The following is a 26,905-nucleotide window of genomic DNA, read 5'->3' on the forward strand; positions in this document are numbered from 1 at the left end:
TGACAGAGATCTATTTCTTCCATTGGTTTTTATTTTAAAAGCAAAAATCACATTGTGAAGTTTTCAGCAGAACACACTGCACACAGCTCTGGAGGAACTAAAGCAAAAAAATCCACATGTTCTGAACAGTGCTGTGAGAAACAAAACCTGTGAGGGTGGAGTAACAGCAATGATACAGCTGTGTGCTTAAAATGAATTAACTGTTTTGGAAGAACACTAAAAGGCTGTGTTTTCATGTCCTGAAGCAGAGATGTAAGGAACAGGAAACAGTGCACTGCAAAGAGTCTGTGGATATGAGTCAAACTGGGTCAGAAGTACAAGGGTTTGTCTTCCACCTTCTGCAAACCCATGACTGCCCATTCTCCCTGTTTTCATTCCTCTTACCCTCACAGAAAATTGGCAGTTCTGATTAAGGTATGCTGAAAATTAAATTCCTCAAGAAATCATCCATTCTCTTCCCCTATCCCTCCACTATCAACTAATGTAGGAATATATCTCCAAACAAGAGCACTAAAATCCCATCTCATATCATTCAATTCAAACCATCCTAAGGCACAAATGCACTCACTCTTTCTGAATTCTTGCTTGCTTTACACGTGCATCTGTCAGATATTCAGTAAGCAACCCCCAAACCTGCAAATCATATCAATAATTGATCTGGTTTGTGAATTAAAATAACATCATTTAATTGTGAAGCCCAAATGTTCTTTCAGTCTATAATTTAAAAATGCTTAATGAACTCTTTCTTCTTTAACTGTTTTGGAAGAACACTAAAAGGCTGTGTTTTCATGTCCTGAAGCAGAGATGTAAGGAACAAGAAACAGTGCACTGCAAAGAGTCTGTTTTGATATGATATGAGTCATATCAAATATGAGATATAAGATATGAGTCAAACTGGATCAGAAGTACAAAGGTTTGTCTTCCACCTTCTGCAAACCCATGACTGCCCATTCTCCCTGTTTTCATTCCTCTTACCCTCACAGAAAATTGGCAGTTCTGATTAAGGTATGCTGAAAATTAAATTCCTCAAGAAATCATCCATTCTCTTCCCCTATCCCTCCACTATCAACTAATGTAGGAATATATCTCCAAACAAGAGCACTAAAATCCCATCTCATATCATTCAATTCAAACCATCCTAAGGCACAAATGCACTCACTCTTTCTGAATTCTTGCTTGCTTTACACGTGCATCTGTCAGATATTCAATAAGCAACCCCCAAACCTGCAAATCATATCAATAATTGATCTGGTTTGTGAATTAAAATAACATCATTTAATTGTGAAGCCCAAATGTTCTTTCAGTCTACAATTTAAAAATGCTTAATGAACTCTTTCTTCTTTCTATATTTCAACAGAATTCAAAAGTGGAATTTTAAAAAAATCTGTTCTCTCTGTTGATACTTATTCTTTAAAAAGATATTTTTAAGCATTGAATGCACTAAAAGTATTGAAATTATTCAAAAATTCAGTTATAAAAGGAGAGAATCATTGCATCCTCAACATCTAAATTACTATTGCCAACTTACAGGGGAATATAGCACAGACAACAATTTTAAGATGCTTTGCATTTCTGTATATAGACTAATTTATTCAGTCTCTTGGCTAAATTTTTTGTTCTTCCTTAAGATTGAGGAGTATTTTATAGAAGAAACCGGGTTAAGAGGTATAAACTGATTTGTCTAAGCTTGAAGATTTCCTGCATTGGTAAGGTCTAAGGTGTTTAAACACCCCTGAGACAACTCCAGATAAAGTGGTGGCTTCTTGTCACTCAGAAAGAAAATAATCATTTCAGGTGTTTATCCAGGTAGAGAATCAACTTCCTTGTTGTGCTACAGCCTAATATCTCCCTTAAATTTCCACATCTTTATTTGAAAACAAATTTTCCATGAAATATCTCTAGTTATGAGTATACCTATTTTTGAGCCCAAGGTTTGCTAAAATATTGGCATCAAACAGGGATGTGTGTCAGTGCAAGGAACAGCTTGCACAGGACCCTCTCTACTCTTGCCTCCTTTCCAGTAACTTCTGCGTGACCTCTTTTCCACAGAGTGTTCCTGGAATAGCAGGGTACACCCCATGCCCTAAGTGAGGGCGTTTATTTGAAGAGATCACTTGAGTTTCAAGGAGAGGGCTGAGGAAGAATCCAGAAACGTCATCTTAAAAGGAATCTAGAGAGTTTGTAACCAGCAGTAATTACAAAATGAGACATTTTCATCCCAGCCCTGTGTTAACCCTTGAAGCTGTTCCAGTCCCATAAATTCATGCATATGTTATTTTCCATCCATATTTGACTGGTGAACTTCAAAAAAACACAAAATCTGCAAGCAGCTCATTCTTTCCTGAACTAAAGACTAGTCAACAACATTAACCTCACCGCCCTACTAAAAATAAGTATTCCTGCTTCTGGCTTTGACTGACAGAAACTACAACACATTAGAGTCCTTTTGGATTCAGGCTAGAAAAGCAATCTAGGAGAACAAAGTTAAAACTGCGCTTAAATACTCATGAATATCCCCCCTATTCTGTGTCTTGAACCAGTTGATCCATTACGTATTAATACAGATGTAACATGATACCTGAACATTTCTGCTCTCTGAGCATTAAATGCAGTAAATAAATTTTAAATCAGACCCTGGGATCTAGACATCTGAGTTGTCTTAGAAAAGGACACAGGAAACGGACACACTAAGAAATGTTCATATGTATGATGTTTGTACATGGTATTTTTCTAAGTGTTCTGCTGAATTTTAGGTGAAAATAAGCATTTGACAAAGAGTGGGAGTTGTGAACTGAGGTTCCTAAGCAAACAACCCCCCAGAAAAGTTAATCCCAGAATGCCAGTCTTTGCATTGTGGGTTATTTCCTTAGTTTTTGTTTATGTTGAAAATTTGTCTGAATAATTAAGCATTTGCAAGGCAAATGAGCTGTAGAACTCTTCAGCCTCAGCTGTTATTGCATGCTGTTCCTTTGAACAATATTTACCATGCAACAAGAGAGAAAACAAGGAAGATCCTGTGGTTCCTGACAAATGCTGCTAATGAGGGTTCAGACCCTTGTTTAGCCTTTGCAGCACCTCCTTTAGAGGCAGCTGAATGCCACCAGCTCCTCAGCCACCGCATTTTAATTACAGCTCCAGCCACTGCAGAGGAAAACACTCAGAGAGAAATCGACTTGTCCCTAATTTAATTTTTGGTGCTACTCTGACCCTTTAAAAGCAGCCTTTGCTGAAGTCCACAGGAGCCTGGGCAGTGTCTCCCACAGAAGGAGGAGCCCAACCATCTGCTCTGCTCGCCTGACAAACAACTCAATTTTATTGGTGTTGCCTCTTCTCCAGTTTGTGTTACTTAACATTCTGCTTGTGCTGCTGCAAGACAGCTCCTGTGTGCCTCAGAGTCACCCAAATGTCAGGATTTAGAGCTGCTATTCCAAACCAGAATAGTTGCAGTGAACACAACAAATTTCCCTAAACAAAGTCTGGCTTTGGAGTACTGAACTTCTGCTGCCAGGTGGAGTTTGTCCCTCAGTATCAGCAGCACAGAAAGAATCATCTGAAACTCTCATGTTTTAAAAATAGTGACAGACTGAAGGAAATAATTTGAAAGTCATTTGATCACGTCTTTCCAGTGGATGAATCTGCTACAGGTAATAATTTTGTGGCAGCAGAACAGCATAATAAGATCTAACTGCAAGAAATGAAAAGGCAAGATATTTTAAAATACTAAAATTAGCAAATGATGCCCAGCAATCCAATCATATTGTCCCAAACAGATGACATTTCCTTGTGACTTCTGTGTCTGGAGAACTGAAATTATTGCATGCCACCCAAAGGGATGGATCCACCAGGAGCAAGTGTTTCCTCACCTAGCATTGCTTTGCTGCAATCCAGATATCAAAGAGCCAGAGAAAATCTTCACAAGCTTTGGTGGGCCTCAGCTATTACAGAGATTGAAAAAATGGTAGGAATTTTGATAGGCCCCATTTCCACACAATGTAGTATCAGAATTCACTGAGAAGACAAGTCTTTGAGTAAATTCTACTTTTTTATTTTTGAAGGGTCTGCCTTCTGCAAAAAAAAAAAAAATGTTTGAAGATCTTTTATTCAAAGAGAACCTGATTAGTGGATTTTACTGAAAAGGTGACATGTTTTTCATTTCTGATAAAATGGAGGGTTTGTGATGATTAGAAGAAAATAAGCAGCAAGGCAAATTGAGGTAAAAAATGAAGGATAAATTAAATGTTGATCTAACTTAACACCATAACTCATTGGTTAGTTATGCAAATCATTCAATATCAATTACTGGGTAATTATTCAGAGGGCAAAAACTCAAAGACTCCCATAAAAGTTAGAGGTGTGAAACCTCTGGAATTCATTAAGCAAGATGAGAGCTCAGAAGGCAGAGTTTCAAAAATCAAGGTGCCTTATTGATTAATAAAATAGCAATGGTTGTTAAAAGCACAGAAAATTAAAGCAAAAAAAAAAGTTTTAGTTGCCAATTATTCTCTCTCCCTTTTTATTATCAGAAAGAAAGTCTTCAGCTGAAAGGAATGACGGAAGGCAGGAAGAAATAAAGAAAAAAAGGCATTATTAACTGAGCCACTATTTTGCTAAAGTTTTGACCAAAGGCTAATAAAAGTTCAAAATTATATTTTGCCTGGTGTTCGAAACCAGGGAGATGACCACAATAATAGAAAAGACATTTTAAAAGACATTTTTTCTAAAATGTGTTCAACATCTGCCAGCTCTCACAACCCTACAGACAGAAGAACCACACATGGAGCAACTGTGGCACAAGGACTGTGCCCTAATCACTGAGAGTTTATCTGCAGCACAGTATTATATTCAGAGGACTCAAACACAAATTTTTCTATTCTGTTTTTATTGGCTGAGCTGGTTGAATCTTTCATGTTTTGGCCCAGAAAATAATACACTGCTTAAAAATGGTTGTCAGAACCTAATTTTGTGAGAGAGTCATTATCTTCAATGGTTTTTAGACTAGCAAAAGTTTTGTGGCACAGAATGTAGCATCAGTTCATTTCTTATTAGGGAAGTTCATTTTTATTATCATGAGATACTAAAAAAGAATGGAGCTGGGATGAACATTTTTTTGTTGTTGTTTTGTTTTTTTTTAAAGAAAACAACACCAACTGAATCATTCTAATTTCAGTTTCCAACAGAAGTTTATTAAAAGATGGAAGCCCCCTGGAAGAGGTGTTCTGAACCCTGTTGTTTGAGTTATTTATTGGCACATAAAGCTTCTCTTTATGACATAAGTAGACAACTATTTCTTTCTGGCAGAAATACTTTATGAAATTTAGCACAGTATACAAGAGTTTCAAAATTTCTAATTACCAAAATGCCAGAGATTTTGAATCATTATATAAGGTACATCTTCCAAAAGGAAAGCATGATAAATCTACCATCTAGCCTTTTCAAAAGGCATTAAGAAGGACCATAATTCACAGCAGAGGTGCATGCACAGAGTGCAGAGGAGTCTGACTGAGCAAACAGAAGCCTAGAAGCCAATTTACAACCGAGCAGCTTGATCTGTCCAGAATTAGAATAAATGCCCCATTAAAACCATGCTGTCAGGCTGTAACTAAAGTGGAAAGCATGCTGGGACAGAGTTCTGCTGCTTCACTGCTACACCCAGTCCAAAAGCACTGACAGTTTCTGTGGGCTTGGCACAGAAACCTGAAGGGCTTCTGGAAGAGCAGCAGCCGTGCTTTTCATGGCAGGATTTATGGCCACAAGAACTTTCCTGTCTTTTCCACAGGGAGGTGCCTCTGAAACCTGGGTGGGAACAAAAATGCTATCCCAGAGGACTGAGGAAAAGGGGCTCTGTGGGGATGAAGGCTTGGTCAGGCAAAGGTGAAACATCCCAGGTGGCCAATTCCTTCTGGCTCCCCTGAGTAAAACAGCAGCAGGAATATCAACTTCAGTTCAGGGCAGAATAGTCTAAATCCCTTCACTTTTCTCAGTGGCCTCCTCCAAGGAAGGCCAAGCCACCCATGAGGTCACTAATTATTTAGTTCCTTTAAGAGAAACACAGACTGACCTATTTCATCAAAAATCCGTTTTCCCAGTGCAATTCCCAGCCTAATTGGCAGGGATTGTCAGGGGTTTCCTGGTCTCTGAGGTGAAGAGTTCAGGGAGATTTTTCAGCTCTTGTATCAAGTACAGATCACCTGAGTTGACCCTCCCAGTCTGGCTGATTTTAACCTCCCTAAGCACACAGTAACAGCTGACTCAAAAAGTAAACTTTTGAGCTTGTTTCAGTAAACACAATCATTTGCCCAGTGCTATAATAAAAAAGTGATCAATATCCTGCAGGTTCCTCTTTGTAATTCAGGTGATTTACCATCTCCAGACAGGAAAATCTAATGACCCCATTCTTCTGTGGAAGAATACAGCACTGGCCTACAAACTGGTCATAAAATGGTAACTCTTCAGCTGAAATACTGAAATTACTTTTTAAAAATCAATCAATCAAGATGAACTCAATGACAAATTTACTTTCATTTTTACTCTTTCTTTTTTAATTAAAAAAATCCAAATCAGGACTATTTTGTAAAGATAAATGGTTGCATGGACTCGTAACAATTGCATTTTTCTTTTCTATAGAAATTTTTTGCTGTTTCAAGTTTCACCTCCAACTCACACACACAATTTAAATTATCCTCTGCCTAAAACTCGGCACTCATCTTCCTGGAAAACAGAACTTGCTGTTCTGAAAGGTATGGAGGCACACTCAGGATTCATCTGGGGATGCTGAAGACAATCTAAAAAGTCATCCCACTGACTGATATTTCAGAGGGCATTAAACCAAACCTGCAAGAATGTCACCTGTGGGTCCACAGGGAGCAGAGAATGCACACTGCCTTTTCTGGAAAAAGATGCAAGCTGCAGAATATTACTTTTCTTGGTTTAATAAAGAATTGGTGGCAAAATGACTGAGTATTTATGCAGAAATAATTAGGCAAAACCAAATTATATCTCTTAAGGTGAGATATTTAAAACAATGTTTCTATTTTAGTCCTTTTTTCATCAGACTAGGATATGAGATTTAGAATTACACTTACTCCTTCTCATTCATGCTTTAACCATCTTGTTTGTTTGTTCATTTGTTTAAACAGAGCAATCACAATTTGAATGCAGAATTTCTCTTTCAAATTCTGCATTCATTTCCTACGAGCCAGTTTATCAAATAAAGGGCTTGGGAGAAACCAGAATTTCTCAAAACAAAGTGGAAGTGTGAATATAGCTCAGAGGGATGTGAGGTCAGTGCACATTCTCCCCCTCACATAATTCCTCTTCCAGCTTTGTTTGTTCATTTATAACCCCTGAAGTCCAACGCTTGAATTCTCCCATTGTACACATCAACCACTTGACAGATTGTTTTAGTAAAACTCTGATGTGCCCTGGCTTTCCTTCCAGGCTGCCAGGAACAGTTTACCAAAAGGGCTGATTAGTGCCTTGAAGTTCTCCCAGATAAACAAACTGCAGAGCAAGTTTACAGTGCCCAGGACCATCCATGCAAAACCCCCAGGGGCTCCATTGCATTTGTGGGGTGCCCGATGAAGGGAGGAATGATGAATCTGACTCCATGTTCTCAGAAGGCTAATTTATTATTTTATTATACTGTATCATATTAAAGAATACTAAACTACACTATACTAAAGAATACAGAAAGGATACTTACAGAAGGCTAAAAAGATAATAATGAAACTCATGACTCTCTCCAGAGTCCCGACACAGCTCGGCCATAATTGGCCACTGAGTCAAAACAACTCACACCAAAAACCAATGAAACAATCACCTGTGGGTAAACAATCTCCAACCACATTCCAAAGCAGCAAAACACAGGAGAAGCAAATGAGATTAAATTGTTTTCCTTTTTCTCTGAGGCTTCTCAGCTTCCCAGGAGAAAAATCCTGGGTGAAGGGATTTTTCAGAAAATATGAATGTGACAGGGCTTTTTACAAACCAGGGCAGCCCAAGGTGCCAGGCAGGAGGAAAGGTTGCTGGGGATGCAGCATTCTGCATTCAGGATGACTTTTTAGATTGTCTTCAGTGCCCTTAGATGAAAGCTGAGTGTGCCTCCAGACCTTTCAGAACAGCACGTTCTGTTTTCCAGAAAGATGCTTGCAAAGTTTTAGGCAGAGGATAATTTAAATTGTGTGTGTGAGTTGGAGGTGAAACCTGAAAGAGCAAAAAATTTCTATAGGAAAAAATATGTAATTGCTATGGATCCATGCAAACATTTATCTTTACAAATTAGTCCTGATTTGGATTTTTAAATTAAAAAAAGAAAGAAAAGTAAAAATGAAAGTAAATTCATCATTGGATTCATCTTGATTGATAGATTTTTTTAAAAAGTAATTTCAGTATTTCAGCTGAATAGTTATCTTTTTATGACCAGTTTGTAGGGCAGTGTTGTATTCTTCCACAGAAGAATGGGGTCATTAGATTTTCCTGTCTGAAGATGGTAAATACAGAATGCAAAATGTTCATGCTTTAGGATCTTTCATTTAATGACACATAATTATTAAGACACTCTTTTAAAAGCTTCTTGAAAGAAAGACTTTTTTTTTTGTTTGCTTGTTTCACACAATGTAAATTTTTGGTAATAAACCCCAAAACTAATTAGATTTTTTTCCTTTAATAACACCTTGGGTAATGTCAGTGACAGTTGCTGGTTACAAAATATTATCATTGTTGTTGTTAGAAACGAGGGGATGGGACTATTTTTGGGTTAAGAATTATTATTGTTTAGATAACATTAGTTTTAGTGGTTGTGAGATTTTAAAGGAGTAAGTTATTGGTCATAGTTTCTTTGTAACAAGACAATACATAACTTTTTAAACTAATAGACAGTTGTCACAGGGTTTATTTTGCTTTTCTAACTTATTACCTTTACTTACTTTTGCTGCACTGTGGCTATGTTCATCTAATGGGATTCTGTCTCACATCTATATATATGTTTTTGTTATAATTTCTAAGCTTTTAGCTAATTCTATACAACCACACCCCTACATTATGAACTCTTTATTATCTTACCTAAAACAGTTTCTTACTTACTTAAGGCATATTCTTACTTATAACTATAGAAACGTTTGTGATTTTTCTGCTTAATGTCTGTGCATCATGTTTTCATATCAATTTAAGCATCTTCTAAGGCTGCAGATCAAATCCTTTAGTGTTTGTGGAAGTTTCTGTTTTTCTGATCCCCACAAAATATGTGTCTGTGTGCTCACCTAAGAAACTGCCTACAAAACTCAGCTGACACACAGCAAATTCCCAAATCCAAGTGTGGCCCTGGAAGAAGTGCATCAACTTCAATGAGTGAGCTCTGTGTCCAGGCACCAGAATTAAATAAAAATTGCCTTTCCTGTGTTTTCAAAAACATCAAAGCTGCTTGGAGAGTGATTTTAATGAATCGCATCCTCCCATCAACACAAGGCTGGTAGGACAGCAGAGAGTGGAAAGAAAGGTAAAATAAGAAATGGAAAAGGAGCAAATAGATCCTGAGGTAGATTGCAACATGTGGGGAAGGGAACATTATCAAATTTCAAGGCAGGTAGGGATATTGCAAGGGACAAAATGCAATTTAAAAAAAGAGAAAAATACCTGCCTAACTCAAATGTTAGCAAATTAGCTCCTGGCATTGCTCTGCTCTTTTGGTTGCAGAATTTTACCTCAAAATCTCTCAAAAATTTTAGTGCAGCTAAAAAAAAGTCAAATAAACTCAACAAAAATGTTGTGGCATTTGATGACATGCTGCACTGTTCTGGGTAAGATCCAGGTAGAACACCAGCTGATTACTTGGACAAACTGACCCAGGAGAAGCAGGGCTGGCCCAGTCAGGCATCCCAGTGTTGGAATTAACTGTGATGTTCACTAATTCCATGTTCAATCTCAGCAGCCCCTGAAGTTGTAGCCATTTATTTATTTGCTGTACTCTAAAAGTCACACTCTCCTCTGATTTGAATCCAGTGTATAAACACATCCCCTCTTTGCAAATATATGGCACATAAAGACAAAGAAACCAGATTTGGAAAGCAGAGGGCACGATTTTCTTTTTTTTTTCCCATATTCCCTTTTTTTCCATATTCCCTTCAAATTCTCTGCCCTTCTCCCAGTCCTCAGCGTGACCTTTCCCAAGTGCACCTCTGCTTGCTCCTCACCCAACACCCTCCTCTTGCTCCTGCTGCTTCAGGAGAAGACCCAATCTTTGTACAGTCCCAAATCAGATGTGCCAAACCTCTATTTACAAAGAATTCACCAAGACTGCAACAGAAATTATCTTCTTCAATACAGAATTGCTGATTTTCTTCATTCCACGTGGGCCTACTACAAGAAAATATTGATTTCCCAAGTAAGCAGCAAAAATGATAAGTTACATGAGGTATATATAATACTCTGCTGCAATTTTAATCCATCTGGGTTTATATTTTATTGCTGGGATAAAACCCAGCCACTTTTCTGCATAGGATCAAGGCCTACTTTCTATTTCCAGGTATACCAAGGTTTATTATGGTTTAAAGAGGCAATGTATCCATGATCACATTTCATACCACATTGAGATTGTTTTTTCCCCCCTTCATATTCCTTTTCTATCCTTTTTATATATTAAATTATAAGCTGGTGTTCTTTTATTTTTCTTGGCTTTAGGAGTTTCATGTCAAGTACACCAGATGTTCTTGTACCCTGATTATATACACTTAAGCATCACAAGAAATCAAATTAAATTTAGCAAACAAAGCCTTTTGCTATATAAGTTTTGTCAAAACACTCTTTGAGGTTGTTTTATGCTGTTTATATAAACATAAGTGAATTTTTTTTCTATCTCTCAGTGTAACCCTGTATACAGCCTACCCTGGAGGTCTCAAAATACTGTGTATTTAACATGCAGCAGTTACCAAAAGAAAGAATTATTAATCCACAATATCATCCTAAGCTCTGCTTTTATTTTTGCTGACTTCTTCTTCAGAAGTGTCAAATACAGGAAAGATCCAAACAAATGTAGAAAAAGTGAAGAAAAGTACAGAGGGTTTCATGCATGTGTTCAACATTAAGGAAGAGATTCTTTTCTTTGTGAAAGGATTATTAAGGAAGAATGCTTGTGCCACATAAATAATGATGAACAGGGAAACACAGCACTTTAGATATTTGTATAACACAAAATGAGGTGGTTCATCAAGAAGCAAAATGTAGCACTCTGCAAAGTGAATCTAAATGATAAATAATAATTTGCTATTGTAAGGCAGGGGTATCACTTGCTGTCTTAAAGGTTTTCTTTTAAAAAAGTTTCTTCACAACTAAGTCTGAAAAGGTGATTTTCACTTTGCCACCTCTGACTTCTGCTTTACATGGCACACAGATTTTCTAAGTCCAGAATGCTGCAACTTACTTGTCCTTTCCTAGACAAAAACCCCTGCCAGGGTAAGAATGAGTCAAGAAGGGCACACAGAACTGCTTCTCCAGTGAACTGAGAATTACTCAGCAAAATCACATTCCCAGGCATTGCCAATGGCAAATTGTTCACAGGCCAAGGGAGGATCCTGTTTTTAAATTATGCACCAAAATGCACCTACCTGCTGTCGAATTTCTTCTTCCATCTTCACTGGGGACCCCAGCTCTGCGACTTGCTTGACCCCTTCGCTGGCATATCCTCCATACTCCCACAGGATGTAGTTCTTGGAGTGGGAGCTACCAATGATGGCAGACCAGTGGTTGGTGCGTCCTTTTCGGGGGGAAAAACAAAACAAAATAAATCAAACAATGCTCGAGACAGCCTCAAACAATAATTCCTGACTTCTAATAAAGTTTTGAAGTCCCCACTGCTGAGGTTTTTGCATGCTGCCACCTCTCACGACACCAGCACTCATCTTCAGAGCAGCGAGAACAAGCCAGTGACTGACAGGAATCAAGCTTAAGTAGCCCCTCAAAACAAATAGGCCTTGAATAGTTTTTCCTCACCAAAGATCTCACTTCAGAAAGTTTAAGCAACCTTTAATTTTAAGTTTCTATGTCAAATATTTTTGAGAAGGAAACCTGCAAGGGAAGACTTCAGTGGTCACCTTCAGTTGTAAAAGCAAGTTTTTTCCTTACTGAAGGCAGTGAAGAGGTAAATTTTTCTGTGTTCACTTCTATAGTCACTGAGTTTTCTTGCTCAGATTTCTTATAATAGAGCTAAGCAAAAGGATTCCCATTCTTGTTTCTTGTCTTGTTGAACAAAAAAAAAAAAAAAAAAAAAAGGAAAAAAGTATAAAGAAAAAGACATCAGAGAAGTATGATGGAATTGAAGAGAGAATTGAGTAGTAGAAATAAGGAGTCACAGAAGTCCCACAGTCCTGGAAATAGAAATGAATTCACTTAAGTGTCAAAAGAAAAAGACATCAGGGAAGTATGATGGAATTGAAGAGAGAATTGAGTAGAAATAAGGAGTCACAGAAGTCCCACAGTCCTGGAAATAGAAATAAATTCACTTAAGTGTCAAGTAACCTTCTGCAGATATATGGGCTTAAAGGAAAAGGGTGAGAAAATGAACTGCTAACATAAGCAGACAGCCTGGTAACAAGGCAAAGACTATAGGAGATGAGGGAGTCAGAATGATGGAGTGAGACAGTATTTAACGTTTTTCTTCACAATGCAAAATGTAGAGAGCTGCAGTAAAAACAGCTGCAAACTGAATAAATGAATGAAAAATGAATAATGAAGTAAATAAAAGGAATGCAAATTTAAGATGTGAGAGGTGGAACAATAAAATTGAAAAGGACAGTGCAGAGAATTGTATAAAGTCAGATGCAGGAACCTAATCATGGGAGAGTAGAAAATAGATTAGAAATAAAAAATGAACACCAACAGCAGGGGAAAAAAGGCAGAAAAATGTAGGAAGCAGAATAGATAGAGAGAGATGGCCTAGCAGAGCAGCAAACAGAGCCTTCCCATCTTCCCTAGTCCTAAACCTGGACCAAAGTACACTTACAGAGTTCTGAATGTAGCAGTCCTGATGTTTTCAGAATCAACTACAATGAATAAGTAAGATGTGTGGGGAAAAAAACCAAAACTAAACCTTCTCTCCTCCACAGCTGAAGAGACTGCAATGTCAGGAGCTGGTTTTTTGATCTAAGATCTAGCAGTTCTCCCTTAAATCCACAGTGCCACATGCCAAAGCCCAGGGAGTAGCTGTCCCTCAGCCCCAGTGATGGGAACTCCATCCTCTCCTCCTGGCACAGGGGTCTGGCTGCCCCACAAGGCACCAGCAGCTCACCCTGAAACACTGCTGATGTCTCAGCTTCCAGCTTTTCTATTTTTCACATTCTGTGTTGCTTTGTTTTGTGGGTCTGGGCTTCACATGAGGGCATGGTGAGCTCTCTGCACAGAGCAGGGAGACAAAACAATTCCTGCTCCAGCTGGGCACCAAGGACAAATGATCCCAATCTCAGCCCAAGAGCACAAACCCCGTGGGCTGCAGAGAGAAAAACAAGCAGGATGGGACTGCAGGGGCTGAAGCTGGGATTGGACAATTAGCTCCAATATGCCAATGGACTAAAATTTACTAAAATGTGAGATCTCATGACCAAGCCCTCTTTGCTTCCATCTTGGAGCCATCCAGGTACTGCCAGGCTGTGGCCTTTGAAGGCTCTTCAATAAATATCCACTTTAATCCTCTTAGCTCCATCTACCTTCTGTTCCAGCTCCTTAAGGCATCACAGGCAGTGACACTGAAGATTTTTGAAAGAGAATAGTCCCTACAGAACAAAAATGTGTCACCACAGAGAAGAACCTGAGCGCCTGTAAGCCTTTAGTCAAAAGGAGAAGGGATTGCTCCCTGTGCTCCAGAGCTTCTCTCCCTCCTTGTCCTGACCAGGACAGGGACACCTGACTCCTGTGCAATGATGGCACAGCCTGTTCCACCCAACAGCCCTTCCCAAAGACCCTGACTCTGCAGAGAAAGCTCCTGAGAAACCCTAACCCACCCACCTGCCCAATGAGCTGCTCAAAGTCCTACCAAACCCACCCAAAACTTCTCACCAAACTCTGCTACATTTGCAAATGTTTCATTCCTCACCTCAAACTGTCCATTTCTTGTGAGAAGAAAGAGAAAACTTGATATTTCCTAAGCTTTCTCCTCTCACCATCAAAAAACTCCTCTGCATGACACAACCTGAGCAGCACTCGGCCAGAGCTGTTTTGCATCCAATGACACTGTCCAGGTCTTAAGACAGCAAGCAGGACACTGACAGCTTTCCAGTGCTGTTGTTTCACTTCATCCTTGCAGTTCTGAGTAGTTCCTCAATTTCTCAATACACTTATATGTATATTTTTTTCCAGGAAAATCAAGGTGCCCTCACAACATGAGAATTTATCCTGTGGCACATCTCATAGATGTGCTCATATCACACCATGATGGTGAGCATATGGATTTCTGTTGTCAAAAATGGGTGATTCCCAGAGGAAATAAATGCTTTGCACAAAGTGCACGTTCTTTAGGGTTTTTTTACAGCAAATCAGAAGATAAAGAAGAGATGTTAAAAACAAAGTTTATTGTCTAGTTTCTATTCCAACCTTCCTGGTGGTACAAGAATAGAACAACATTTTTTATGTGGTTGCTTGGCAAATAATTAATGATTTACTACAATCCACAATGAACACCATTTTATTTTAATGTAATTAGTGCACAATATTTTTAAGAATAATGCAAATGACTATATCTCCTTTTTTATATTACTATATTTTTATGAGATATTTCCCTCAACTTGCATAAATTTTAGTGCAAAATCTTTTTAGCTGTTATTGCTGTGATTAATTGTGTAAGTACCAAATGGTTATTTTTTTCACTTTTCCAGTTTAAGTGAAATATTGATTTAATTGACTATTTTGTACCTGGGGAGAGATAGCAGGCAACTATTGCAACTTGCTTATTTTCCATTATGCAGCCATACCTTTCTTGAGTTCACCAACTTGGAAGAAAAAAAAAGAAAAAAGGAAAAGGAAAAAGAAAAGGAAAAGGAAACGGAAAAGGAAAAGGAAAAGGAAAAGGAAAAGGAAAAGGAAAAGGAAAAGGAAAAGGAAAAGGAAAAGGAAAAGGAAAAGAAAAAGAAAAAGAAAAAGAAAAAGAAAAAGAAAAAGAAAAAGAAAAAGAAAAAGAAAAAGAAAAAGAAAAAGAAAAAGAAAAAGAAAAAGAAAAAGAAAAAGAAAAAGAAAAAGAAAAAGAAAAAACCACAGTAACTTCCTAGCTTTCAATCCTTTTCTCACGGCCTATTTCTAACCACCACCTGAATCCATGCAAACAGTGCACATAAAGTTCACATTCAGCACTTATTTAAATCATCCAATAGCCTAAAAGAGCATTCCTGCAATTACTGGCTTTGCTTATTTTATCTCCCCCACATTGTGCTGACCAATAGGATTTGAACAATGCTGTGCTTCAAACTCAACACAAGCAACTTTGCTTAGGCTGTTAAAATATGAGCTGATACAAACCATATTTGAGTTATATGAGGACATTCTGATGCTGTGGCAATAATAATACTATTTTTCAATCAATATAAAAAGCCTCTATAATAAAGATCAGCCATAGAAAACATAACAAGGTTTTAAGACCCATAAATATGGCTCATATTCTTAAACACTTTCCTGGCCTTTTTTCCCACAGAGCGTGGAGTCAGTAATGCAAGACCACATGCATAACACACAATTTTGTAACTTCAGCTTTTTACAGATACTTGGGTCACTGCAGCAAGCAAACTTGCAACAAAAATACTGATTCTGTAGTTCAGACACTTAAAAACCCAGAGAGGCCAAGTTCAGAAGGTGTTTTTTATTGGGGTATTCAACCAACAAAGACAAAGAAGACAGAATATTCTTAGATAGATAGATAGATAGATAGATAGATAGATAGATAGATAGATAGATAGAATTAATATCCTTATATAGTAATAGAATATAATCTATAATCTATAAAATGCAGCGTAGTAATTTTATATATATATTAATATCCTTGGGTAGCATGATTCAAAACTCACCAAATTTTACTGAAATAATTCAAACTACTTTGAAGTAAAACAAACTAGGTAGATTTGCATGGCTGAAAAATCAAAATATTAGTGGATTGCCTGTCCTTTGTGAACTTTTTCTTAAAATATCCTCTCCTACCTCTACATTATAAGCTATTCTAAGCTTTCAATAGAAAAAAAGAAGGGAACCTTTTTCCCCACAAAGACATCTTGCAAATACAACCTCGCACACATCTTAGCTCAAAATGTCAGGCAAATCAATAGAATGTGCAGGTAATGTACAGTGCAGAAAGATCCATTGATTTTCAGAGCTGAGTGCCAGCAGGGTTCCATATATGTCATCATTTACACTGCTGAGCTGTAAATAAGTGATGCTGTGTCACACAACCTGCTCCAACCCTCCTCAGGGCCCCTGCGTGGTACAAGCAGAAGGGGGATACTCACGTGGAAAATCTTTGGGATGTGTTTTTTCTGACCAGTTTCCATAAAAAGTCAGCCTGTACTTGGCAGTACCACAGGCACAACAGTCTAAAATTGGTTTGTCAGTCACACCTTCCGAGGCTGAGTCTGAAAAAGCATCAAAGCACCCATTGAAAATGGCTTCAACTCCAAACCAGTGAGGACAGTGAAGCTGCCATAATAAATACTCCAGGAAATAAATCTGAGTTAAATATGGGTTTGTATTTTAAAATTTAGTTTTAAGTTTGCTGCTAGACTAAATGACAAGCCTGAAATATCTGTACCATATTCATAAGTGGATGGAATTATTTAAATACACAATTTTCAGTTAGAAGGCATTAATATTTCAGTAATCTTCACATTCAAAAGGTGTTTGTTTATGGTTTCTATCTGATAAGGACAAACATCAGCTGATCTCAAAATTGAAATTTCTGAACAGACAAAGTAAATGAATTCTCCAGTGGGATACAATAACCAAGTACAACATTTAGGTTTAGGAAAGGATGAAATAGCCCAGGATTCAATAGCAGAATGCCCTGGAAACCAATGTATGGAATCACACACATGGCAGGTAGCACATTTAGTGGGAGGCAAGGAGAATTTTATGAGCTGGAGTACATGTGATAATAAAGAACATAACTGAATGGAAGATCCCAAACCTGAACTTCAAACTGTCCAAGACCTCCAAATTTTAGTTTGAGACCACGTGATAAGAGAAAAATGCAAAACACAATGAGAAGATCAGAGGTATTTTACTTTACCTTACCTTGTTCACAAATTTTTTTGGTGAGAGAGCCCTCATCTTGAAAATAAATTATACGCTTCTGCACAATACTGGCTCTACAAAGGGGAGAAAAAAAAGTTTGAAATAAGTTTATTTTTCAAAGAAAAAAGAAAATGAATGATAAATGACTGCTAAGACATGGTTATACTTCCCTGTACTGACAATACAATATGGGATTACAAATAAGATATTTTTATTTCAAGTTGCATTTTAATTTCATCATATTTTACAGAAACCTGAAATATATTTACCTCTAAAGAAGTGGTCATAGGCATATAGTGAGGACCTGTGCTCTTGAAATGCATGACAGACAACTGAGCATTCAATATTTCAATCAAATCTTATATTAAAATACTGAAGTTGTATTCAATTTCAGTCAAAAAATAGCACAGCTATAGTGAGCAGCTGTTCATAGGAAATTACATGGCATTCTAAAGAGATAAGTACTTCTGATATATGACAGCAACTCAGTGCAAATATCACGTAAAACAGAAGTTAGGAAAAAAGCTGGCATAAGGTAAAGTCTTGGAAAGCAATTCACAGGTTCCAAAAGACAGGCTGTTTTAAAATTAATTAAATCTGGAATATTTTATTGAGGCTTATAGTTCAAAACAAATGTAAATTACTAAGCCTCGGTGCCTCAGTTCCTCAGTTGAGGGGGATGAATATATTTAGTGCCAAATAAACTTTAACTATCTTCTTTGCCCATTTTTTAACTATATCAATTTAATTCACATGCAAGCTTTCTCTTTTTTTCCACAAGAAAAACAAATTTGGGTTCAATTCAAAGCCAATCTATGGACAGAGAGCCTCCTGAGGACAGCACAATTTGGGAGCTGGCACTCTTCCTTGTTTACCAGCACAAGTACACGTTCTTCCAGCAACATTTTGTACCATCACTTGTATTTAACACTCTAAACAGCAAGGGCCAATTTCTTGTCTTCCTTCACTATTAGTCAAATAATTATCTTAATCTTTCTAGAACTAAGCCTCACTCATGACGGGCGAGGAATGAAAAAGTGAGAGGAAAAGTGAGACTGTGTGTGCTTAGACGTGTTGTTGCAGCCATGTAACCCTCCTCTGACAACGTCCCACCCACCAAATGATCCAAAATAAGATGTAGTTTTGCTGTGCTTTCTTTGCCAAGATGCAAGGCCAGGGTAGGAGAGGAAGGAATCCTTCTTTTCACCTTACAAAGCACCCGGGAGGAAAACTGGGTTTTGCAAACCTCCTAAAGCTGAATCAACCTGAAAAGGGTGCAAAGAACTCTTAATCCTTCCTGAGGGAACCCTTTTCAGGGTTTCTAAGAAGAAATAAATGGGAAAAAAACAAAACAAACACAACTAGCAGAAGAACAAGAGCCCAATGGCCACCCTGTGACAGTGGCATGGTCCTTAACATTCCCAGCCTTCAAACTGAAAGCCAAAGCAAATTTAAAGATGTTTTGGATGCTACACTGCCAGGAGACAGAATGTGGGGGCACAAGAAATGCTGTGCAGGTACAAGGAAAACCTCTCTCATCATGAGGATAGTCAAAGATTTAACCCTGGAATGGGCTGCCTAGACAGTTTGTGCAACACCCATCTGTGGAAATATTCAAAATTTGATCAGATCCATGCCTTGGCAACCTACTGAGGGAACAAGCAAACTGATGTTCAACACCTACTTCAAGCAAGAGAATGGACTAAATGACTTCCAGAAGTCTCTTCCAATTTAAATTATTCTATTATCTTAATTCACACAAATACAAAATCAGCTGTTTGATAAAGATCCCAATTCTGCATGTAACAAAGGTATTATGGCTTTTTGAGAACTAGTTATTTAAGAAAAAAAAAAGAAAATAGAGAAAGATTATTTGAAGCCTGAAGTGTACTTGTATTATTCTTTTTGCTGCAGTTAGCTTGTCACTGTAAAATGTCAAGGGAACAGTTTCTTTTCTAATAACAAAAGCTTCACAGCTTTCTAAACCATTGTCTCTTCAGCTGTATTTGAAACTATATGGTGAGCCAGTAATTTCAATGGGAGGTTTTGCACTGATTCCAAGTGCATCAGGATGGGCACTTTATATGGCTGCATAAATATCAAAAGCAGGCACAGAACTCTACAAATACTCAATCATAAATAATATTTAAATATTAACTGTTTTAATAATCAGCTTCTAGACTGAACATCGTGTATTTGCTACCTTTTATAGCTACTTTTGTTCCCCTATTTATTTTTTTGAAACAATTTTTATTATTCCATAAAAGTTCTGATCTTTGGACTAAGGATTCCTTCCTTTGGCTCCGAGGCTTACAGAAAACAGCTAAAAATGGAATGGTGAACTGCTAGAGAGAGGCAAGAAAGCTTTTAAGAATTTACACAAGGTACACATCTGTTTAACTTACATAAACCCTTCCCACCACTTCAAATGTCCAGTGCTGTCTGAACTTCATGGGAAAGGAGCAATCCAATTGCTTTCCCTCCCATATTAACACATATCAGTGGATCTTCAATTTCTTGTTTTTCTTGTTGACTATTTTCTCTCTGACTATCAGAAAATGATGGATAAAGGAAAAAGGAAATAAATTTGACTAAAAAAAACCTGTTTGTTTCTATTTTTCTTCAAGGCAAGGCTTCTGGATTTTTGCTAAAGCTTTTCTATCACTAAACTAAGGAGCAAAACTGTCAGAAAAATGCAATTTCTACACCTGCCAGCACCCGCTTTACTAAAGAAAACCAGCCAAATGAATTGTCCAAAAAGTGTCATTGTTTCTGTATTTTAGTTCTCACTCTCATGAAAAGGAAAGAATATCTGGTTACTTCTGTAATATTTGCTTTGGCAATGCCACTTTGGAATGTCCCTGTCCTGGCTCTGTTTGGTCAGACCACGTCTGAGGGCACTGGGAAAAAACTGCCTTGAAAGACTTCCATGGGATAAGAAATTCCCTCTTTCTACACCTGCCAGCACCCACTTTACTAAAGAAAACCAGCCAAATGGATTGTCCAAAAAGTGTCATTTTTCTGTATTTTAGTTCTCACTCTCATGAAAAGGAAAGAATATCTGGTTACTTCTGTAATATTTGCTTTGGCAATGCCACTTTGGAATGTCCCTGTCCTGGCTCTGTTTGGTCAGACCACGTCTGAGGGCACTGGGAAAAAACTGCCTTGAAAGACTTCCATGGGATAAGAAATTCCCTCTGCAGCCCAGCTCCACAACAGTTGTGCCATCCTGCTGGGAAAAGTTCTGCCAAAGACACAGAAATTGCATTTGGGATATTAAGAAACAGGAAATGTCATAAACCATAAGAATTCCCAACCTTGGGAATGCTCCAGTTCATACCAGAAATAGAGGAGTCAGTTTGGGGTTTTTTCTTTCTTTTTTCTTTTTTAATTTTTTTTCTCCATAGAAACAGCTTTATATTGTTTTCCTCACTCCTTTTTTCAAATCCTAGCATGAAAAGAAATACTCTTATTTTAAATTACCTCTGTGGGTGTAGTGATGTGACAAAAGAAGTAAGGAAGAGGATTTGTAAGAATTGTTCCTATGACATTTTTAAAGCTTACATCAAAACCATTAAGTACAATATTAGAGTTACATTTGAATAAAAAGGTTTTGTCAGAGCTGGTGAGGATACTCCAAGTTTTACTTGGATGTTGAGAAATAATAATAATCTCCTGAGTTGCAGATAAGACACATTTCCTGCTCTATATTACTTGTGAGTTAACCTTGTCCTACCCTTCTTGCTATCAAAATTATTTTCTTTAATTAGTCCATGCCTCACTGATTTAATTACAGTATGACAAGTTGTTTCCTACCCAGAAAGCTACTGAGAACAATTAACAGGATGTTAAGTTTGTTTTCTTTTTTAAGTTTGTTGGTTATTTTTGGAGAGAAAGAATTTCTAAAATACCATTTATATGAACACTAGAAAGTGATGTGAAAACCATCAAGTTACAGCTACTGTAATTTTGTTGATGCTACTTGGTTTTGTCATTCTAATGCATTATTTAGGAAGTTCTCATTTTATTTCCTTCTATATCTTAAAAAAAAAAAAAAGCCAACCCTGTGTTTCTGACAAGCTCTTACAACGTCAAGGAAAGCACAAACTCCCAGAAGTTTGCCAAAAATATTTACTTATTTTTCTAATATTTAGGAGACTTTTATTAAAAATAAATTCAAATTTCTCTGAAAGCCTATACAACCCTTTAGCCAATAGATGTCCAGCAATTTTTACACTAATAGTACATTTGACAACCCCACTCTTCAAAACAATTTTCAATTAGGAAAGTGTGCTGGCTTAGCCAGGACAGGCTCCGTCTACACCAGAATCTGTCAGCTGCCATCACTGACAAGGGTCAACATTCTAAAAATTTGCAGCAAAATATTTCTTATTTAATGCATACCTTAGAAGCTAAAACAAAACATGCAAATTCTGTTGTCATTTTGTGGGGTTTGTTCATTAGTTTGTTTTTAAGTGTGTTCTTAAACACAGTTTAAACAAACCAACCAGACTTGATATTTGATGTTGAATAAAACACAGTAATATTAACATGAAGTTTTCCAGTGCTGCCATAATCCCACATTTTACATCTCTGCACAGGATGAGGATCTTTACTCCAATAGATTAGTCCCATGCGAAACAATCAAACATGTTGACTTCTAAAAACTTCAGTACATAAATCCACACCAGAGTATCCTTCTTCAGTTTTATTTTTTCAACAGTTCATGTGTACTGTCAGAAAATACAACTCAGAGAAGCATCACAGCAAGGGCAGAGTGCTCTGAAGCTTTTCTTACAAATTTCCTCTTGCTCCCAAATCCTTTTGGTGTCTTCATGTCACACTCAGGGCTGCCACCACACTCCCACACGGGAGCTGGCTGACTTCAGGGCTAATTTTGCCATCATATTCAATATGTGAATAAAACACAACAAAAAGCTCTGGGGGAAACCACAGCTGTACATGCTGCTGTCTTGTGTTTTCCCTCAGAAGATCTCTCTGTTCTTTGCTTGAATGGCCACAGGACATAAATATGAAACAAAAATCTTCAGGATAAGAAGTCGTACTGACACGGTAATTTCTGACAGGAATGCTACACCTGTTAACTTGCAAAAAAACCAAAACAAAAACCAAAACAAAAAACAAAACCAGAAGAAACTAAAACAAAAAAAACAACATCACTTAAAGCCCATTGCTGTTCATGGGCTATATCTGCACCAGGGATTCTGATAGTCCCCACTTTTTGCAGCAATCTCTTTGAATTTCAGAGGTAAGCATTATAGGATGTAATTATAGCAGATTGGATAGGACTGAGTGTTTGGAGGATGGATTTATCTTGTCATTCTAAGTAGTGCTTTTGTAGAATGGATGGAAACAATCCACCAAAGGTGTGGCTATGGGGTTTTTTTCAAGCTAGTAAGCCCAAAGTCCTATTACCTGCTAACTCAGCTGACCTGTGATAGGAACCAGTGCAAAGCACCTGTGTGCTAACTAACAAATCCTAAAAACAAAATGAAAAATAAAGCAAAATAAAAAACCTTATCGAGCTGCAATTTATTTCTGTCTAAGGTCTCTGCAACCTGTATAACACTCACCCACTTGCACAGGGAACCTAAATACTTCATCTCTTTGGGTGTTCAAACCATGCCCCTTTTGGCAGCCTGTTTTACCCGATAAGCCAGGGTGGGGAAGAAATCCAACCACACAGGTAAAGGCTCATCTCAAACCCCCACATATGTTCCTTCACCTGTCCCCAGGTTCCCTACCTGACTGGAGGTCATTTCTCATCCTCTTTTAATAATAATAATAGTAATAATAACATTATTATTGTTATTATTTTATTTTTATTTTTATTATTTTGCCATGATTGCACAGCCCACGTGGCCAGCTGAGACACAGCAAAAGCATATTTGCCCTTTTACAGCATTGCTTTTAATCTTTATATTCCACTCATATTCTCCTTCCCACTTGAATCACCTTCCCCTGCTCCAGGTTGGGGCAGTAAAAAAATAACCACCACTTTTTTTTTATATTAAAAAAACCAAACCAAAACCAAAATTTAAGCATGGCCATGAGTGCCCAGTTAATGAAACCAGAAAAAATTCCAAAATCTTTAGATTAAATTATTCCAATTAAAAATTATTCTAATTTTTTATATTTATAAAGCATGAAGTAAAAGAATTTCAAGATAAAACAAAAAAGCCCAGAGCTGTTATTCTCCTACTATTTTTTAAAAACTGACAAGTAGCAATAAATTGAAATTATGTTTAAATGAGTAAATTATTTGCTTGCATAGAAGATAATTTATTTGTCTAAAGCAATATCCTAACAAAGCCCACCCATTCATCAAGTACTGATTAGTGGATAGTCAGCAGCAGGAATCTAGACTGGAATAAAGTATTTGATGTTTTCAAATCCCTAAAAAATCTTCATTTCATTTGAGTTGACAGGACCCTGAAGGTGAACTCCACAATTAAGGAAACGAATTAACACCCACTGAAACAAAGATAACTTAATATTAAAATGCTTAATACTGCTTCTTAAAAGAGACCTTACTGTTATGAATGCATTTCCCTGAGGAAGTTTTTGATGCAGTCTTTAGTACTCGAGGTTGAGTGGATTCATCAGAAGAGACTTGTCAGTCCTTTAGTGTAGCCCAGACACAGATCTCATCTGTCAAGAATTAATACCTGAAACAACTGAATCTCCTCTCCCTGGGCTGTTCTGAGAGCTCTCTCTGACAGCTGGGACTGCACAGCCTACTGAACACTCAGCCACAGAGTGCCAGGAGATGCTGGGTGCTCGTGCTGAAAGACAGGAGTGCAGGGAAATGAAAGAAAATAAAGGACCAACAACAGAGTTGTTATTGGCAGCTCTTCCACTTCCCTCATCCTGAAGGGGCACTGTATTGGCAAGAAGGAAAATTCAAATTGTATTCCAGAAATAGCTGACAGACCACCCTGCTTATGAAACACATAATTATGAAAGACAGATCAAATGAATCCATTAAAAACTTCTATATTATTATTATTACTATTATTGTTATTGTTGTTGTTTTCAGCAAGCTTCTCCTTTGTTTAACACCTGCTCACGGGTAAGAACAGTGTTAGAGCACTGCCTTGAGCTCATACAAATTTCTCCTTGCCAAAATTCCTTGCACTAGGCATTTCTAGCAAACATTGCTGCCAAAATTTGGTACACAGGTTTTTGGAGAACGCAATGGCAGGGAACTTGTACATCATGGTCTATGGTCTTCCCACTTCAGCCCTAAAAATGCCAAAATCATACAACCTTCTCATGTCTGATTAGCTGCCAGCACCAGTGGCATTGATTGCACTTTGGCTGCAGCAGAGCAAGCAAATGATGGAGAAAGAAGAATTGCTAAACACATGAAAATCAGAAAAATACTTTCAGGGATAAGGAAAGAGCAGTCTTGAAGGAACAGATTAGGAAATGGATCAAAAATTGTCCAAAACATGCACAGGAAGGGTGAGAACCAAGCCCAGGCATATCTCCTTTCTGCAGCAGTGGATTGTCAGACTGTGGGTGTGATTATAATGAAATTATAAATATTAACCCCCCAAATCACTCTGGGGTAATGAAACTCCTTGGAAGATTGTGGTTCCTTTTCATGGTGGTTTTATGCATTTTCTACACAACAACATGCAGCAGCAGGGGGAGGAAACAAACCCTACAGTCTCAAGAAGCTTTTTGCCTCAGTGGGGTTCCTGAAGTCTCCCTGATCTGGATAAAGGTCAGCATTTTACAGAGGAAGTGATTACAAGTGTGCTCAGAGGAGCAGGGATTAAGCAAAAGATCCAGGGTCTGTATCTCCCTCAATCACTGGGACAAGGAGAGCACATGAATAAGACTATTAAAGGAGCATTGTGAACAGTAGCAAGCAGTAATGACAGGGATTAGAGTGATAAATCACCCTCTATATTGAGAAGCAGGCATAGACAAGGTACTGGAATTCATCCCTACCACATTTTATGGAACAAAAGTGCAGTTAATGAGATTCTTAACTTCATTAGAAGCTCCAAGAAGGAGATGTTTTAATGTGCATAATTGAGATACATCAAGTGTGATTAGAGATACAGGAGGAAATAGAGATTTCATTGTTCAGAATTTGTGGAGAAAAGCCAGGATGTTCCTTCAGGCACCTGTATGGGAAACAGGTGAATCCACTATGGGTTTGAGATTGACAACCAAGCAGTGCAATCTAAACATTTCCAAATGGTCTAGGCTTTGAAACTGAAGCAACAAAGAAAACAAATTTCCTGATCTTCTAGACAAAAATATAAGGTAATTTTGTTTATTATAGTGGGGAGTCATTTGTTCCCACCAAACATTCAAACTGAAAAAGAGGCAGAAAACAATTGCATACTTTGAACACTAAAAACATAAATTTTCCAGATATACTGATGTGGAAGATGTTTAGAAAACCCAGATGTGTCCCACAGTCTTGTGCTTCTGTTAGGTGACACTCTAGTGACATCTGACTGACCTTCTCCTGAAATCAATTACCAACTTCACTTTCACCTAATCAGAAGGGACTTGCAGCCTGAATTTCTTATGAGGCATGAGTGGCCACTGGAAAACCAGAAAATTATAAGGACAGCACTTGGAACTTTAGTCTCACTGAGCCAAGGTGCTTACTGAAAAAGACAATGCAGACAACACATATCCAAGTACCTGTCAAATTTGCCTCCTCTTCAGTTTATCTTCCTTTGACTTCCTCGCCTGAACATATTCAGCATTTTGTGAGTAGAATTGTGTGGCAGAAATACAGACTACTATTATAAAAGCAGGAAGAATGATAACTATTTGTGTTTCTTTCCATATTGAGGACAACGTTTTGGCCACAATTAATTCAGAGAAGTCAGATAAATGGCTACCCTTAATATTTTGCCATCTAAATTAAACCTGATGACCAAGACAACTTCTTTATGAGCAATCATGAGATGGTGGTGCCTCGATACCTCTGCATGTGGAACATATTTTTATATGAGCTTCTTGTATCATCACACATCTACTTCAGCCACAATCGCCAGGCAGTTGCATCGTAAAGGAGCACAAATTTATTTCTCTATATATAAAACGAGTATATATTCCATTTCCAGAGAAATCTATGGCAAGAAACTATATGACAGGTAATCTGTAAAACTTAAATGAGTTGGTTCATGTTAAGGTTATCATGGGGCTCCACACACAGCAGTGAGGGAGCATCAAGCTCATTATCCATCTAAAGAGCAGAGCTCAGTCCCTCCCTAGACACAGGCCTGTAACCTAGACCTTTCTGCAGCAAATGAAACCCAGAAACCATTAAAAAAAAAATCAAATGTGCTTTCTGGTGCATTGCAAGGCTTCAAACTACATTCTGCTGGAGCAGTGAACTGATGGAGCAACAAATCCATTTCTTCGGGAAAGCAGGGAAAAAGCGTTCAGGCTGCTGCTGTTCAGAGAGCAAAGATACTTAATGCATGTCTAATGATGTAGAAAAGATGGAAAAGTGGGCACCTAATTACTGCAAGGAAAAGAAAGGAATGGCCCACCCAATTATTGGCTGAATTTAGTGTTTCAATCCTTTCTCAATAGCCTTAAAATTGTCAACCCAGGTAACGAGAAAGACAAAAACAATCAATTCCACAGCCGG

General features: G+C 37.7%; 1 protein-coding gene across 1 annotated transcript in view; it reads right to left on the minus strand.

Moving 5' to 3' along the window:
• SPON1 (spondin 1) overlaps positions 1-26,905 on the minus strand; it is a 184,972-nt gene that overhangs the window by 111,898 nt on the left and 46,169 nt on the right. Inside the window, exons 4-6 of the mRNA XM_039725129.1 lie at positions 17,251-17,324; positions 16,470-16,592; positions 11,598-11,746 (exon numbers count right to left, since the gene is read on the minus strand). Coding sequence (XP_039581063.1) covers positions 11,598-11,746; positions 16,470-16,592; positions 17,251-17,324 — 346 coding nt within the window. The remainder of the gene's footprint in view (positions 1-11,597; positions 11,747-16,469; positions 16,593-17,250; positions 17,325-26,905) is intronic.

Source organism: Passer montanus, unplaced genomic scaffold (genome assembly GCF_014805655.1).
Source record: "Passer montanus isolate IOZ18808 unplaced genomic scaffold, ASM1480565v1 scaffold54, whole genome shotgun sequence".
NCBI classification, from domain to species: Eukaryota; Metazoa; Chordata; class Aves; order Passeriformes; family Passeridae; genus Passer; species Passer montanus.